The sequence below is a fragment of the Pseudorca crassidens genome, chromosome 19 (assembly GCF_039906515.1).
Source record: "Pseudorca crassidens isolate mPseCra1 chromosome 19, mPseCra1.hap1, whole genome shotgun sequence".
NCBI classification, from domain to species: domain Eukaryota; kingdom Metazoa; phylum Chordata; class Mammalia; order Artiodactyla; family Delphinidae; genus Pseudorca; species Pseudorca crassidens.
The window spans coordinates 53,361,499-53,378,155 of record NC_090314.1 but is presented as its reverse complement, the minus strand read 5'-3'; the positions used below and the strand labels follow the sequence as shown (position 1 = coordinate 53,378,155).

Below are 16,657 nucleotides of genomic sequence, written 5' to 3'. Positions count from 1 at the left end.
TTAAAATTCCTCTCTGTGTCCATTGTCTCTTGTCTCAAGGGCCCAGCAAACATTTGTTTACCGAACATTTACTTTTCCATCTCCATGTGAATTGCCTTCCTCCCCTTCTAAGTTCTGACCACTACACCAACATCCTCTCTTATCTTTAGCTGAAGATGGTAAAGTGAGGTGAGGGCTTTAAGCTGAGAGCTTCAGCTATTTTGGTGAGTTACCCAGTTTTCCTGGGTCTCTCCCATGTATATTGTGCTGTTAAACTTTTGTTTGAGTTTCTCCTGTTAATGTCTCATGTCAATTTAATTCTGAGACCAGCCAGAAGGACCTAGAAGGGTAGAGAAATATTCCTTCCTCCCCAGCAGCCTCTCTGGTGGTACAAGGTGTGCTCTGCTGGAGAGAGTAAGAGGTGACTCCCTGCCCATCCTTTTTTATTAGTTTTTTTTTTGTTTGTTTTTGCGGTACGCGGGCCTCTCGCTGTTGTGGCCTCTCCCGTTGCGGAGCACAGGTGCCGGACGTGCAGGCTCAGCGGCCATGGCCCACGGGCCCCACCGCTCCGCGGCATGTGGGATCCTCCCGGACCGGGGCACGAACCCATGTCCCCCGCATTGGCAGGCGGACTCTCAACCACTGCGCCACCAGGGAAGCCCTTTATTAGTTTTTTATTAGTTTCTTTGTTCCTGTTCCTGAGACTAGATGTATCTCTAGGGCAGTGGCAAGAATGTGGTCTTTTGCCAGCTCAGGGCTGCAGCCTGACTGGGAAAGTGATGCTGAAGCCCAGTCTCTGCTCCCCAGCCCTGAGCCCTGGCGGGTGAGTTGGCTTCCTGATGCATACAGAGGCCCCTCTTGGTGTGGAGCTGCCCCCGTCGTGGCCTGTTAAGCAAAACAGCAGCTAGCCACTGCAGTTCTGAGGGATTGCAAGAGAAGTACTAGCAAGTGGCATTTCTGATTCTGGACAAGACTTTGCCTAAAAATGTTACTTAGAGTCTTCATAAATATTTATCTGATTATCACGTTTTGTGGTCTTTATTTCACCCTTTAAAGTGAGTAGGATTACCTTCCCAGGCCAGTCAATACTCCTCTCGCTCCCAAACAGCAGAGGCCAGTGAGCAGATGAACCCCACGGCAGTGCTGCTCCTAGAGACACCACAGCAGGCCTCAGCTTGCACAATGGTCACTCAGTTATTTACTCACAGAAACCACAGACTGCCTGGCCGGGGCAGCGGTCCCTGTGCCCCCATTGTCCTGTGTTCCCCAGGCCGTGCCGGCCTCTAATGAGCAGGATGGGGCACACTCCTCCCTGAGTCTAGCCTCCAGTGCAGGACTCTTGAGTGCTTTTCTAATGCAGGCAGAGGAGATGACGTGTCCGGAGTGCTTTGTCAACCCCGTTAGAGGCATTGGCTGCACAAAACTGCGTTCGTGGGTCAGCTGGGGAATGTGACCCTCGGTGAAAAAATCAACACTTAATCGGAGACGGATTTCCTAGTTCAGAGTAAGCTGACTATATCTTACACCATTATTATACTTTCTTATTATGTAGAAAACACGAGAGGAGTTTCTGAGACATACCAATATCTGTGTTACGTTTATGAAACTTTTTTTTCCCCAGATGTGTTCATCTTTCAGATTATTTGTATGTATATCTTACCTGTGCTAAAAACACATTTAAGTTTTTCACCTATCTGGATACCTTCTTTAAGTGTCTGGCCAAAATGCTTCATGTAAGCAAATTGTAAAATAGCCAATGTCAAAAATAGCCAATTCTGACATTAAGTTATGTGTCAAAACAATTCTAGGGCAGTTCCATTTTAATCATGGAAACATTTTAAAATGCTGTTTGTCTCTTTGTTTCTGTGGCTTATTCATTTGTTAATTTTAAAACTTTTTGTTGTGGGAAATTTCCACATCTCCCAATCATCTGTCTTCAGTAGTTACCAACTTTTTCCCAGTCCTCTTTGATCTATGCCACCACCCACTCCCCTTTCCCACCCACTCCCTTGGCTTATTTTGAAGCAAATCCCAGACATCATATAATTTCATCTGTAAATATTTCAGTGTACCTCAAAGGTAATTATGACTTTAAAAAGCTACACACACACACACACACACACACACACACACAGTTTTTTTATTTGAATCAGGACATAAATAAGGTGACTACATTGTGATTGATTGATCTACCTTATTAATCCATAAAGTTAATCTAAAAGTCAGTCCCCACCCCCATCCTGTTCCAATCATCCATCTCTCTGTTTCTTGTTTCTTACTGTAATTTTTTGATTGGAGAAACCAGGGCTTCCCTGGTGGCGCAGTGGTTGAGAGTCTGCCTGCCGATGCAGGGGACACGGGTTCGTGCCCCGGTCCGGGAAGATCCCACATGCCGCGGAGCGGCTGGGCCCATGAGCCATGGCCACTGAGCCTGCGCGTCCAGACCCTGTGCCCTGCAACGGGAGAGGCCACAATAGTGAGAGGCCTGCGTACCGCAAAAAAAAAAAAAAAAGGAGAAACCAGGTCATGTGCCTTATAGAATTCCTTGAGGTCTGGATTTTGCCGATCCTTCCCTCACCCCCCAGGTTTGACCAGATTCCTCCAATTGGAGGGGGTGTTTGGGGGCACAACATTCCATAGGTGGTAATGTGTACTTCCTTTAGGATGTGTATAATGATTGGTTGTCTTCTCTCTGTTAAGTTAGCAGCCATTGATGATCAGTACCTGGATCCATCCGTTAGAGGTTGTAAAAAGGTTGTGCTATAATTCTATTATACCTCTTTGTCTGTTAACTGGTATATCTCTATAAAGAGAAACTTCCTCTCATCTGTTATTTGGGTATCTTGAGATATAGTTCATATAGGAAAGCCAATATGAATACTTATTTTCTTTTATTTACCTGATTGCAAAATAATGAGTGGACTTCTTCCAGTAGAAGGTAACCATTTAAACATTTGAACAGTATATGCATATGTAAATATATGTATATTTATACACACATTTGTTGCCCTCTTTCTTGGATAAATGGTAGTATATTATACACATTTTTTTCCACCTTGCTTTTTTTCACTTTATTAGATTAGAATCAATGTGTCTTCATTAGAATCAAAGCTTCATTATTTTCCTGCAAAGCAGGCTTTCTTAAACCCAGCACTATTGACATTTTGATCCAGGTAATTTACCTTTGTGGCGATAATGTCCCCACATGCTGTGAGGATAGTTGTAGGATGTTTAGCAGCTTCCCTGGCATTTACCTATCAGATGCCAGTAGAACTACCCCTCCTACCCTCCATTGTGCCAACCAAGCCTATCTCCAGACCAAATGTGCCCCAGGGGACAGAATTGCTCCCTGATGAGAACAACATTTCTCACGACCACTGAGGGGAGATTCTTAGCATGTCTGCAGAGACCATATGAGCCCTTTATTTCAGAAGTGGATTCAGACCCCATCTAGAAGCTATAGCTTCTATTTTTGGACTTTGAATACTAAACCAGCTCTTCTAGTTCTCTCCTGCCTCTTTTGCAAATTAAGGGAGGAAGGAAAGAAGAATTGTTATTGAATAATGCATAAAGGAAAGAGAGGCAGTGATGTTACAAATTTCATGTAAAACTGTTCTTATTGGGAAGATATGTGTTGAAAACACCAGGAGTTACTTTGACCTTGTATGGTAGCCCTTCAATGCTAGTGTTCACCATTTCTTACGTGCTTTGCTGGCCCTGAGAGCTCCTGTTGTGCCATGACCTGGGCACTACAGGCACAGCCGCTCTCTTTCCACACAGGGTGGAAGTCAGGTTGTACTGTTGGGTAAGCGGAAAGAAGCCAGGGCATTTTGCCATGGGGCAATGAAATTACCCAAACTAGTAGTCTAGAAAACATCCCGTGGAGCAGATGAGCCCGAACCTGGAAGGTGGACTCCTTCAACATTGAGTGTGGAGGCTGGGGCCCTGCTCAGAGGTCACCAGCGTCCTCCGGAGCTGCCTCGGAGCCAGCAGCACATCCCGTCCTATCACCCCCAGATTTCTGAGGCTCCATGCCGAAATCAGACTAACCCCTACAGAGAGGATCATCTTGAATATTAAAAGAAATCTAATAAGAAGTAAGAAATTTCTTTGAAAAGTAAGTACATTGCATTAGCAAGAATGCCTCTATGGCAGTTAAAGATTTGAGTTTGTAGCCATAGACCAGTTGGAGATAGACTCTGACAGTTCGACCCTCCCGTTGGCTCCTGGGCCCTGGCACAGCCCTATTTGGGGCTTGACTCAGAGTGAACTCTGGTGGTAGGAGGTATAAGGCAGGGACGTCTTCCCATGAGTCAATTTGATGGCTGTTTCTTTGAATGAATTCCAGCTTGATTTGCGTTGGTGGGCACACCCCAGCAGACTGCTTGTGCTTGCCTGGTTTGGCAACCATTTAACAACACCTATTTCCTCCTCACACTGCCAGGTATTTAGTTATTCCCTTGTTCATTTTGTTACTGTTGAAGATAACATATATGAGCTGTTTCCAGAAGTTCTCTGCAACTGTGGCAGTGGCTCAGAGCACGATTGCAGGTCTGGAATGCCCATATTCCTGTGTCCACTGAATGTTCTGGTCCTAGTGACTGGGGTCCAGTCTCCCCTCTCCCACTCCCTCTGTCTCCTGCATACAACTTATTACAGTTTGAATGTTCTCCTTCTCTGCTCGCCAGGCAGGTTAATAAATATTGAGTGTTCCAGGTCACTAGCAGTTATTGATCTTGCTTGGAGGTAGTCCAACATTAATGTCAGGACGGAGTGGGTTTTTTCAGTGTTGATGTGGAATTGTTTGGAAAAATCAGTAGCAGTGAGTGACTTAGGCTATTCTAAGTCTCCTAAGCAGTTCTCAGCTTTGCTGCTCAGTCAAGGCAGGTGCTCAGGGTATCAGCCCCTCTTGAGAGGAAGGGCTTTCTGTTAGTGTGGTGTCAGAGCCCAGAGGTCATATTGAAGCAAGAAGGGATGCCAGCACATGAGGATGGTCAGAGATGGTCCTTCTGTCTTTCTACTCCCTGCTTGTCCCCAGTTTGCAACAACACAAGAAAGCTCACCATTAGTCTCCGGGTCTCCATGGATGTCCTCAGGCTGCCTGGCTTTGAAATGGGCCCTGCCACACACCCGCTGTGTGACCTTGTGGTAGTTACTGTACCTCTCTGTGCCTCCCCTCCCTATCTGAAAGACAGGGACAATGATAACGCCTACTTTGCATGATGGTTGTGAAGGTCAGGTGGCTGGCACATCAAAAGTGCAGTGTGGGCGCCAATCTCCATCCTCGTCCTCCCTTCAGTTTAATGACACATACTTTCTCACGTGGTCCCCACAGCCTGCGCAGTAGTCAGGGGCACTAGTATTTTAGTTGTTTTACAAAGGAGGAAATGGAGGTTGGGTTTGGTTCGTGAGCTTTCCCAGGTTGAATGACTGTAAATCACTGTTCTGGGGCTGAACCCAAGCCCTCCATCTTGGGGACCCCAGTTCTTGTAGAGGGGAGGGACTCACCAGTGGGCACATCTGACTCCTGTGTGGCTCACCTCTAGTGTCGAGGGGGGAGGGACAGAGGCACAACGGAGACTGCACCAAGGGGAATGAAGCCACCACAGGGCTGTCATGGATACGGAGGGAGTAGAGGGGAGGTGGCCAGGAGGACTCCTGAACTTCCTGGGGGGGCTTTACTGAAACTTGGTTTGCTTGCAGCCTGTCTCTCCCTGGAGGTGTGATACAGCATTGACGGCCAGCGGCATTCCTGTCAGCCCCAGAAATGGACTGGAACTTGCTTTTAGGGTGGGCCGCAGTGAGGCGGTTCATTCACTTCTTAACCCAGTCAGAGCCTCCTTTGAGACACCACTGCCCTTGGCACATCTTGGCGGGGGCATGGGCAGTGGGATACCTGAAAATGTTTGTGTCTGCTGCTCAGCTAGAACTGTGAAGTGGGTGGAGCAGATCGCTAGAACAGTCTGTGCTGGAGCCTTGAAGACTGTGAGTCAAGAGGAGGGATTCTTAGAAGACAGAAAATAAATTACTACTTAATGGTCAAAGGGGGGCCCTGGATTGTTGAAGCAAACATGAATCTAAGTCAGGTCAGATCTCTCTGCAGACCACATGTCGTGAGCCTCTTACTGTAGTGATGACCCAGGCAGGTGGAATGGCCCTTATCTGTCAGCCACTCTCAGAGCCAAGGTCCTCCTAAGAGGTCAGTATTATGGCTTATGCATTCTATCTCTGAATGTGCCCTAAAATTCCAAAATAATATGAAAAGGTTGGAACCAATTGGAAAGTGATCAGAAAATTCTGTGTTTCTAGACTTCTTCTAAGGGTCACCCCCTTTATTTCTGAAAAACAAGTAAACTCAGTTCTACCTGTGCTGAGTGACCAGACTCAGGCTGCACAGGTGCAAATGCAGAGCATGAAAGCCAAGGCGAGGCCTGCAGGCCGGCCAGCCGGGGTGGGGTGTGGGCCCTGCTTCTGCTCTGCAGAAGGGCTCTGGGCTCCCTTCTTCTTTGGTGAGATGGTTTTGATTTGTTCAAGATCCAAATTTCGGTGATGAGTTTGGGAAGGATCTGGTTTTATTTTAGATGAAAACTGCAACTGTTTCTATAGGTGTGACGCTGAGAGCCAGCACAGTGTCTGTGAGTTCCTTTTGGGCCAAGTAGATTCTTGGGCAGGTTTATAGACTGAACACCTGTTTATAGGAGGCTCCTGCCTCCTGTTTATACTTCAAGGACTCAAGTGTTCCATTTCAGCTTATAAGATAAGCAGTAGTTGTTTTTTGTTTGTTCTTTAATTAAGAGATTTGGGGAAGGGGAACAGTCTTATAATGATAACACTGGGAAAAAATTATACAAGATAGTATCTTACTATGAAATAGTGAAAACATTTTTTTTAATTAATTTATTTATTGGCTGTGTTGGGTCTTTGTTGCTGCGTGCAGGCTTTCTCTAGTTGTGGCGAGTGGGGACTACTCTTTGTTGCGCTGCACGAGCTTCTCATTGTGGTGGCTTCTCTTGTTGCAGAGCACAGGCTCTAGGTGCGCGAGCTTCAGTAGTTGTGGCACGTGGTCTCAGTAGTTGTGGCTCGCGGGCTCTAGAGCATAGGCTCAGTAGTTGTGGTGCACGTGCTTAGTTGCTCGGCGGCATGTGGGATCTTCCCAGCCCAGGGCTCGAACCTGTGTCCCCTGCATTGGTAGGCGGATTCTTAACCACTGTGCCACCAGGGATGTCCCTCGTGAAAACATTTAAACAGAAAATAGAACTTGCAAATGGACTGGACAGCGTGTTTGTGCTACACAACACTTCGCCCTGTGTCCTTCCTAACAACAGAGTAGCTCTGAGGTCTGTGAAAGGGCACAGCTTGCTCAGGACCCCTGGAAATGACACGGTGGCTGAGCGGAGGGCTGTGAGGGTGATGCAGCCGAGGTGGCTGTGCTGTGCTGAGGCATGGTGATGCTGTCTTGGGAGCAGCAGACACCCCCATTGAGGACTCATTTTTAGAGGGCAGGTGGCCTGATTGCTGTGTATTTGAGAGGGAAGTCTGTGACCGAATGGAGAGACTTGGAGATGATGGTCTGGAGGCCTGGGGATAGTTGGGGCGTGTTTGACCCCTGATAAAGGCAGAGGTGGTACAGCCACGTGTTAGGTCCACTGAACAAGTTCTCGATGAAGGGGAGGTGAGAAGGAGAGCAGCACAAAGGACAGGCCTGGGGAGTGTGGTCTGGGTGACTCAGTATAGGCTGATGCCAGTGATTATGGTAGGGAGCCAAGAGGGTGGGCATGTGTGGAGCATGACGAGGAATTCGGCCATGGATTTGTTCAGAGGTGCCGTCCAGGAGGCGCATGTAGTGTGAGAAAAGAAGGGAAGCTGAGTCATGGCCACATCTGAGGATTAATGGAGGAGGATGGACCAGGGAAGAGGTGAGAGACAGCAGTCAGAGCAGTCTGAGGGAGGAGGAGAGGGGCGGACAAAGGGGAGGGAAGAGGAGGAGAGAGGGGTGGAGAAGGAGGAGGAGAAAGAGGGGGAGAGGGGAGGACAGAGGGAAGATGAGAGGAAGGGAGGGGGCGAGGTGACGATGGTGATGGTAGTGATGGTATCGGTCTTGGCGGTGATGAAAATGATGACGGTAGTGGTGATGGTGACGATGACAACGATGGTGTTGGTGGTGGTGATGGCAGCAGCTTGGCCTAGGTAATGATAGTGGGGATGCAAAGGGCTATAGCAACAATAAGTGTTTTGTGAGGGATGGTGGTGTAAAGCTCCTGAACTTCCAGGGGCCTGGAGCTTTCTTACATGGGACCACCACCTAAGACAGGTGTCCTTTGAGCAGACCTGACCTTCCTCCTCCTACCCAGCAGTTCCCTGGAAGCCCTTGCTTCCTACTTGGGAAGGAGAAGGATGGGGTGAAATGTTTGCAAGACCCCAGACCAAAGGCAGAATTGGCCCAAAGTCTAACATTATGTTTTTTCCTCCTGGACAGTTCTGAGAAAATCTCTCAGGCATTTCTGTTTCTTGGATCTGAACTTGAGGTGTTGCTCATTGCCGTAGAAGGATGGAAATAGCATTATTCATACTCACATTCCTAGTCGAGTAATGTGCAGTAATCTTTACTAGAAACCCCAAAGAAGCACAGGCAGTGCCGCTGCTGCAGCACAGGTTTCCTCATTACGGGATTCTGTCATGAGAAGACCCACCAAGCAGAGACCCCAGCTCCTCCCCCAGGCGCTGCCATTACTCTCCTGCAGCACAACAGCAGCGTTCTGTGTGGCTTCACCAGACCGAGAAGGGCCACCGCTGCCAACTGGACCACATGGAGCAGAGCCCCTCTTGCCGCCACACCTTCTAACCTCTGGAATGTGCACGAGGAGGGGCCACATCCACAGGGAAGGCGGAGTCTGCAACAGCACTGCTTAGGCCTTATTAGCATGTAGAGTCAGCAGGAGACCATCCTGGAAGGAAATGAAACCTGGAGCCCCATTCCCTTTCATTAAGCCCAGGGCCAGTCTTCCTTTGACCCTTCGTCCCGTTGTTCATTCTTCTGTTTTCTTCCTCTCTCGCATCCCCCGAAACTTCCATGCTTGTTTTTTTATTACATCTTGAGATTTGGACTTATAGTAGCAGTGCCCAGCACAAGAGGCAGTATTTTAGAGACTTGCGTTGTCATTCAGTACACCCAGCTACACTTGTCACAGGTCTCCCAAATGGTGAGATGCTTCCTGTGCCACAGCAGTCCCTCCAGCCACAAAGCCATTATCCCGGGCATTCTAGTTTTGAAACAAAACCTTAACATGGTGTGGTGACATTTAATTTAGTGCTTCTCATTTCAAAGCCCTTAAAAATATTAATTAATTCCCATAAAACCCCAGGAGGCTTATTATTAATATCTGTAGTGCCTTTCATGCTGGTCCATTAATGTGTCCTTTCTGTGTGATAGGTAAGAAAATGAGGCTAAATCATTTTTTGCATCCCACAGGAGAAGACCTTGATGGAGCCAAGGTCAGAAATAGCGAATCCCTAACTTTATTGACATCTCCGAGTAATGTCAGCCCCTTGACATTGTGTGTGGTTTGGAAGAACAACTCTCCTGTTTAGGACTAACCTCAGGGGACAGCGAATGATCTTTCAGCGGAGCTGAGATTTCACAAATCCTAGCTGGATAGCAGTGCAGAGGGGCGGGCCTGAGGGAAGCTGGGCAGCAGCAGTGAAATGTGGGGCCCAGACAGAGCAGGAAGTACCGTCGCCTCGCGGGATAAGTGCCTCGCAGCACATGGGCACCCAGTGAGCCCTGCCAGCCTGGGAGATGCTGTGCGGCGCGGCTTGTTCATATTTTGGGGCGCTTTGTCTTTGAGTGACTTCTTCACAACTGTATGCCAGGTTTCCTTAGCCCCAGGAGCAAGAACTCCACTCCGTGGGGCAGGTCACAAAATGAGGGGCTCCCCAATCCCTAGGGTTCAGCTTGTGGTCTTTGGTCATCTCCCTCCTCGCCGCCCTGCTCTCTGGCAGTTCTGCATGGTATTTTCTCCCGTGTCCCTGCAACTTCTGACTTGAGAGGTCTTCTGACTCTGAAAATGGGTCCTTTGGGTGACGTGGCTTTTGTGTGAAAGGAGGGGGCCTCCGCCAGCTCCAGGCGGCATGGTGGGCACAGGCCTCCCAGAGGAGGGGTGGGAGGGTGCCTGTGTGTGACTCTGGTGCCCCTTGGCCTCGGCCGAGCCAGGCCATGGACCCGAGGCAGTCCACTCTCCACCCTGCACGGGAGGCTGCAGGAGGCTCCTGCGGGACCAGCTCGTAAAGGCAGCTGCAGGGGCATCGGGCTCCCGCGCCACGGCCACTCTTACTCAGTAGAGTTGTGAGTGGTGACGAAGGGGGCACGCAAAGCGGGCTATGCTGCTTACCAACAGTGATCACTGTTACACTTACTGATGGCGGGAAATTTCCGGAAGTAAGTATGGGCAGGGGAATAAACACATATACACTGAAGATTTATTTGCTGTTTTCTTCACGTTGTCTGATAAAACCGGCTGTGATTTGAAAGTTATTGACGATCAGTCAGTGCTTTCGTACCCGCATAGCAGGAGAGGTGGGTGCAAGAGGGGTGGTTCCCCTCACCATTGCCTCCTGCCCTTACCTCACCAGGCACAGACCCTGCACTCTCTAGAAGTTCCCCACCACCCTACTGCTCCTGGTCATCACTGTGGCGGGGAAGAAAGGGCACATCCCCACACGGCTCTCCCGGGGTGCCCTCTGAATGCGTGGGAAGGAGGCCCCTTCCCTCATTTCTTCTAATGGAACCGTTTGATTTAAGTTGGTTTTCTCACACCTTTGTGGAAATGTTTTGGTTTGGGAGGGGAGCAGTTTCTGTCTCACGTACTGTTGTCCTAACCCTTGAGCAGCCCCACATGCTCAGAGCTGGCCCCCCAGAGCCCCCTCGGAGGGGAGACAGCTCGAAAGCCATTAACCTCATTTGAACTGAGTTCCTTTCCAGTATGATTCCCTGTTACTGCTCTTGGTAGTAAATAAAAATGCTTTCATTTCTTTTGTGCTCACAGGGAAAATAAGTAACAAATTCAGAACTCCTTTTGGCACGCATTAAAATTATTTTGCGATTCAGCCTTTCCCTCTTTGCTGTTTTGCTGCTCCCTCTATGAGCCACCTGGAAGCCTTCCTGGGAGTAGGGAAAATACACGTCCGATATTTCCTAGCATCTCCCTCCACTCCAGCACAGCCCAGTGAGACTTGGTAATGCTTACACTCACACTTCCCTTCAGCCCTTGGGCCTTGTCATTGAAGCTCCTGGTGATAAAATGGTCTTCTGAATTCTTCTGGTTATTTCTACCTACCCAGCCAGGATGTCTTTTAAAAAACACATGTATCAAAAAAGCATAGGTATTTATTTTAATTTACATAAAGGCCCAGGTCAACGTGTCTACCAAGGTGGGATGTGATTTGCTGCCTAGTTTGGCCATTCCAGAAGCTCTGATTCACAGAAAAATCTAAATTCTAGATTTATGCAGGTCATGTCACAGTGGCTGAGGGATTTGGGCTGAAATAGTAGTTTACCTGGGTCCTATGCTCCGTCAGGTGTTTTTGGGCCGGGGACTCTCTGACTTTTCTCATTGTGCTGATGTGGATTTGGTTCTGGAACACATGTCCAAAGTCATGACATCTTAGTAAAAGGTTTCCGTCTTTGCCCCCAGAACTAGATTTTCATTTATCAACTACTCTCATCTAGTTTTATGGGATTAGCCAAAATTTAGTTGTTTAGAGCGTTAAGGCTCAGTGCCCTGTTTCTGTCCAACCCAGAGCACAAATAAGTAGTTTATTGGTGATGAGTCAGGAATGTTTTCCTGCATCCTTTTTTTTTTGGTGGGGGGTCACAGGATCTTAATTCCCCGACCAGGGATCAAACCTGGCCCCTGGCAGTGGAAGCTCGGAGTCCTAACCACTGGACTGCCAGGAAATTCCCTCCTCTACCCTTTTCTTAACTGTTTAATATGCAGAATTCCATATAGCAAAGTAGAAGAATTATTGAACATCTAAGTACCAACCTCCTAGACACAACAGTTTTTACATATACACTTTCTAATTTTGTGCTGAAATTCACTTGTGTCACTTCAGTGTCAGATAGGATTCATCATTTTGGTTTGTTTCATTACAGATTATTGTAATCAGTGTCAGTAAAAGTTTGATAGTCACTCAGCAACTGTTTGCTAATAACTGAGCGTGTTGTGAGGCCATGGGAAGAATATAAAAACAGAGCTGGGTACTGAAAGGCACACATGAAACTATAATCCGTGTCTGCCCTCATGGGGTTTACAGTGTCCATGGAGCTTAGACAGCTTCACAGGAACACATGACAAAGAGTATAAGTTAGTTTAGAGACAGAAAAGATTATTCCTGCCAAAGGGGACCAAGAAGGAATCCTGCGCAAGAGCTAGATGTTGAACTGGTGCTCCCAGAACATGTGGTTTAGGTGAGCCAACACAGGCTGAGATGCCCACCTGGCCGGAGGGAGCAGGTGCCACGGCTGCCTCCCCAGGCCGGGCACAGGCTCCATGCCCCTGAGTGCCCCATGTCCTCAGCCCCCACATCCACACAGACCCCGTCTCTCTTGGGGCCAGCCCTGCTCTGGTAGCATGGGTAATGCCTAGCCCCTCTGTCAGTGTCCGATTAATGCACATTGCCTCAATGAGAATGAATTTGAAAACATCGCATTATGTGTTGGCTTTCTCTAGTCTCCTTTGTGACACAGTTTTATTTTACAAATAGCATTCTGGACCTTATGGAAGAAACACAGGGAGAGACCACTTTGCTGGACCCTAACCTGCCACCTCAGGGCAGGGTCCTAAAATTGTCCTGCAGTGGAATAGTGTTGCTATCCTTGTATCAGTTTACTTACAGTTGGAAAAAATTGGGGGAATCTGGAAGAACTTTGTTCTGAGTTTCATCATCCTGAAGCTTCTGTGTTTGTGCCCCCAACGCTCTCAGAACACACGATGCAGTATTTCACCAGGATTTTCTACTGTCAGAAATTGCATTATTAGCACGTATTTAATTAGGTGAAACCAAATGTCATATCTCAAACATGGAGGAACTAATGCTCTGCGAGGTGAGCCACATTTTCCTGTAGTTTCCTCCCGTGTAGCTCTTCATTTTCCTCTGAAAGGTCAGGACGCCTCTCTTTTTTTTTTTTTTTTTTTTTTTTTGTGGTACGCAAGCCTCTCACTGTTCTGGCCTCTCGCATTGCGGAGCACAGGCTCCGGACACGCAGGCTCAGCGGCCATGGCTCACGGGCCCAGCCGCTCCACGGCATGTGGGATCTTCCCAGACCAGGGCACGAACCCGTGTCCCCTGCATCGGCAGGCGGACTCTCAACCACTGTGCCACTAGGGAAGCCTCAGGACGCCTCTCTTAAACATAGGCCGCAGGTCATCCTCAGGCCTATGTGTCTGCTTTCCATCTCTGCTCCCTCCACCTCCCTGCTCTTCTTTTGAAACAACTTCAGCGGATGCTTCCTGAGCAGCACCCATCACTGTGTGCTGAGCCCTGCGCCAGGTGGCAGGCCCACAGCGGGAGCCGTGATGCTTCAAACATAGTTTCCTCGCCGTTCATGTTTCTTGTTCTCACCACTGTTTTCTTCAAGTGATATCATGGCACTGGGTTGGGTTTTTTTTGTTTTAAATTTAACATTTTAAACAAAGTTTGAGAACTTTATCAAAATAACAAACATACACATTATGTTTTGAAAGTCAGAACATAATCCCTACCTAGAGGTAAACCCTTTTAGCTGTGTTTTTTGGGCAGATATGCCCATATTTTAGAACAATATGTGTATGCTGCTTTTTACTGATTTATCAACTTGGGGTGTTTTTATTGACTTCCTGGTTTGGCTTTAGTGGTTTTATACACATCATTTCCACGCGACCATCTAGTACGGTTATAAATTTACACTTTCAGTTCTTTTTTATTGGGAATTTACCATTGAAAGTTCTTTGAAAGCAAACAAAAGGAAATGAATATAAAGTGGAGAGACTCTTCTGATGACCACGTGTACCCCTCACCCAGCCTCAGCGTCCTCACCACACTCTTGAAGTTTGCACAGTTTCTAATGAAATAAAATCGGTGTTCGTAACATTATGACTGTGTGAACACTGTTCTCCAAAAAGCCAGGAAATGTGTTTGGACCTAATTCTGGACTCTGTAGTAGCTCCCTGGCCTGCTGGTCTCTCTGGGCCTCGACCCTCACCTTTTACTTAGAGAGGCCCAGAGGAGGTTGGAGTGTCGGGGGGCAGGACCCCTCATAGCTCTCCTTTCAGTGTTTTCCTGGCTGTTCTGGCATATTTATTTTCCACGCGAACTTCAGTAGCAGCTTGTCAAGCTCCGCAAAATAGCTGCTTGTTATATTTATTGGGAACGTGTGAACTCTTAACCTGGGGAGAACTGATGTCTTAAGAATGTGGGTGCATCCTACCCAGGCAGGGAGCATCTCCCATTTGTTCAAGCCTCCTTCTGTTTTCCAGGAGAGTTTTACAAAATTTCCTTGTCAGGGTTTTGTATATTTCTTGTTAAGTTCAATCTTCTTTGTTGCTTTAGAAGTGGGGGTTCCTTATGATTTTAACCATCTGTCGTTTATGTATATATATATATAAAGGCTGTTGATTTCTGTGTGTTTACTTTAGGTCCTGCTAATTCAGTGAATCCTTTATGTTCATCAGCAAGGGTCCAGGCAGGAGTAGTGGGAGGGGGTAAGCAGGGCGAATATGACTAAGCAAGAGAGGGGCAGTTTGCTTCCTTACTTTGTTGTGTTTTTGAAACTATTCTCCCTTGCTACCATATATATTATAGCTTCCTGTGTTTAAGCAAATTCTCTTCCATGTTCCAGACAGTTTTTCCAAACAGATTCAATGCTTCTAAGAAATACTTTGATATCACAGGGATGCTACCTTTTACTAGTGTTACCATGTGGCAGGCATTACTTATTAATCTCATGAGATCTTCACAGTAGTTCTCAATAAATATTTGTTGAGTAAATGAATGTTTACAACCACCCTGTGAAGTAGTCATCATCCCAGTTTATAGATAGAGAAATTTGAGGTCACTTGTGCAGGGTCCATTAAATGCAGACTTGGAGTAAAGGATGGAGTTGTTTTGTTTTGTTTTTTTAATTTATTAATTTATTTTTGGCTGCGTTGGGTCTTCGTTGCTGTGCACAGGCTTTCTCTAGTTGCAGTGAGCAGGCCTAGTCTTCGTTGCGGTGTGCGGGCTTCTCATTGCGGTGGCTTCTCTTGGTGTGGAATACGGTCTCTAGGCATGTGGGCTTCAGTAGTTGTGGCACGTGGGCTCAGTAGTTGTGGCTCATGGGCTCTAGAGCACAGGCTCAGCAGTTGTGGCACATGGGCTTAGTTGCTCCGCAGCATGTGGGATCTTCCCAGACCAGGGCTCGAACCTCTGTCCCCTGCATTGGCAGGCAGATTCCTAACCACTGTGCCATCAGGGAAGCCCCAGGATGGAGTTTTAATTCTAGGTATTCCCATGAATCCATGATAAGTTTCTTAATTTTTTCTCCTGCAACAGGCACGGTACAAGCAGAGCCTCGATCCAACTGTGGATGAAGTGAAGAAGCTTTGCACGTCTTTACGTCGAAATGCCAAGGAGGAGCGGGTCCTCTTCCACTACAATGGGCATGGGGTGCCCAGGCCCACTGTGAACGGCGAGATTTGGGTCTTCAACAAGGTGGGCATGCCATAAAAGGTTCCTGTGAACTGAATTTGTTTCTCTTTTTACAAGAAAATCTGTAAGTTTTGCTGGTTGGCCACAGGTCCTATTCCCCTGTAGCTTCTGTGGAACCATTGATGGCTAATCCGTTTCCACAAACCCAAATGCAGGAAGATTGAATAGGGACTTGGACCAGTTATCTGGTGGAAGTTTGGGGATTCTTTCTTTCTTTCTTTATTTGGCCTTGCATGTGGGATCTTAGTTCCCTGACCAGGGATTGAACCTGTGCCCCCTGCAGTAGAAGCGCAGAGTCTTAACCACTGGACTGCCAGGGAAGTCCTGGGGATCTTTTGTATTTCAGTGATAAAAGTTGAAAAATAGTCAGGCACAGGGAGTTGTTTCTTTTGCGAAACATGTTAATGAAGTGGCTATCTAGGGAAGTCATGAGGTCTGGGGATCTTCCTTTGAGAATCACTCATGTTCCTAGAAGATAAAATGGTATAAGTATTCCAAAGACCTAATACGAAGCAAGTCTGCAGACAGGGCTTCAGCTCTGCTCTCTCCAAGGTCAGTGTAGCCAGCCTCCTACAGTCCCTTAATCAAAAGACTGTAGATGAGGGACTTCCCTGGTGGTCCAGTGGCTAAGACTCCATGCGCCCAATGCAGGGGCCCCAGATTCAATCCCTGGTCAGGGAACTATCCCAGGTGCCGCAACTAAGAGTTCGCATGCCGCAACTAAGGATCCCACATGCAGCAATGAAGATCCCTTGTGCTGCAGCTAAGACCTGGCAGAGCCAAATAAATAAATTAAAAAAAAATTTTTTTTTAAAAAGGGAATTCCCTGGTGGTCCAGTGGTTGGGACTCCATGCTCCCAGTGCAGGGGGCCCAGGTTCATCCCTAGTCAGGGAACTAGATCCCACGTGCTGCAACTAAGAGCCCACACGCCACAACTGAAAGATCCCACACGTA

The 16,657-nt window shown here is 47.6% G+C and overlaps 1 protein-coding gene across 6 annotated transcripts in view; it reads left to right on the top strand.

Annotated features, from left to right (window-relative positions):
• Positions 1 to 16,657, top strand: part of RPTOR (regulatory associated protein of MTOR complex 1) — a 342,781-nt gene that overhangs the window by 141,022 nt on the left and 185,102 nt on the right. For all 6 annotated transcript variants that reach the window (XM_067715878.1, XM_067715876.1, XM_067715877.1 and 3 more), the window contains exon 4: positions 15,547 to 15,705. In XM_067715878.1, the coding sequence (XP_067571979.1) occupies positions 15,547 to 15,705 (159 nt within the window). The remainder of the gene's footprint in view (positions 1 to 15,546; positions 15,706 to 16,657) is intronic.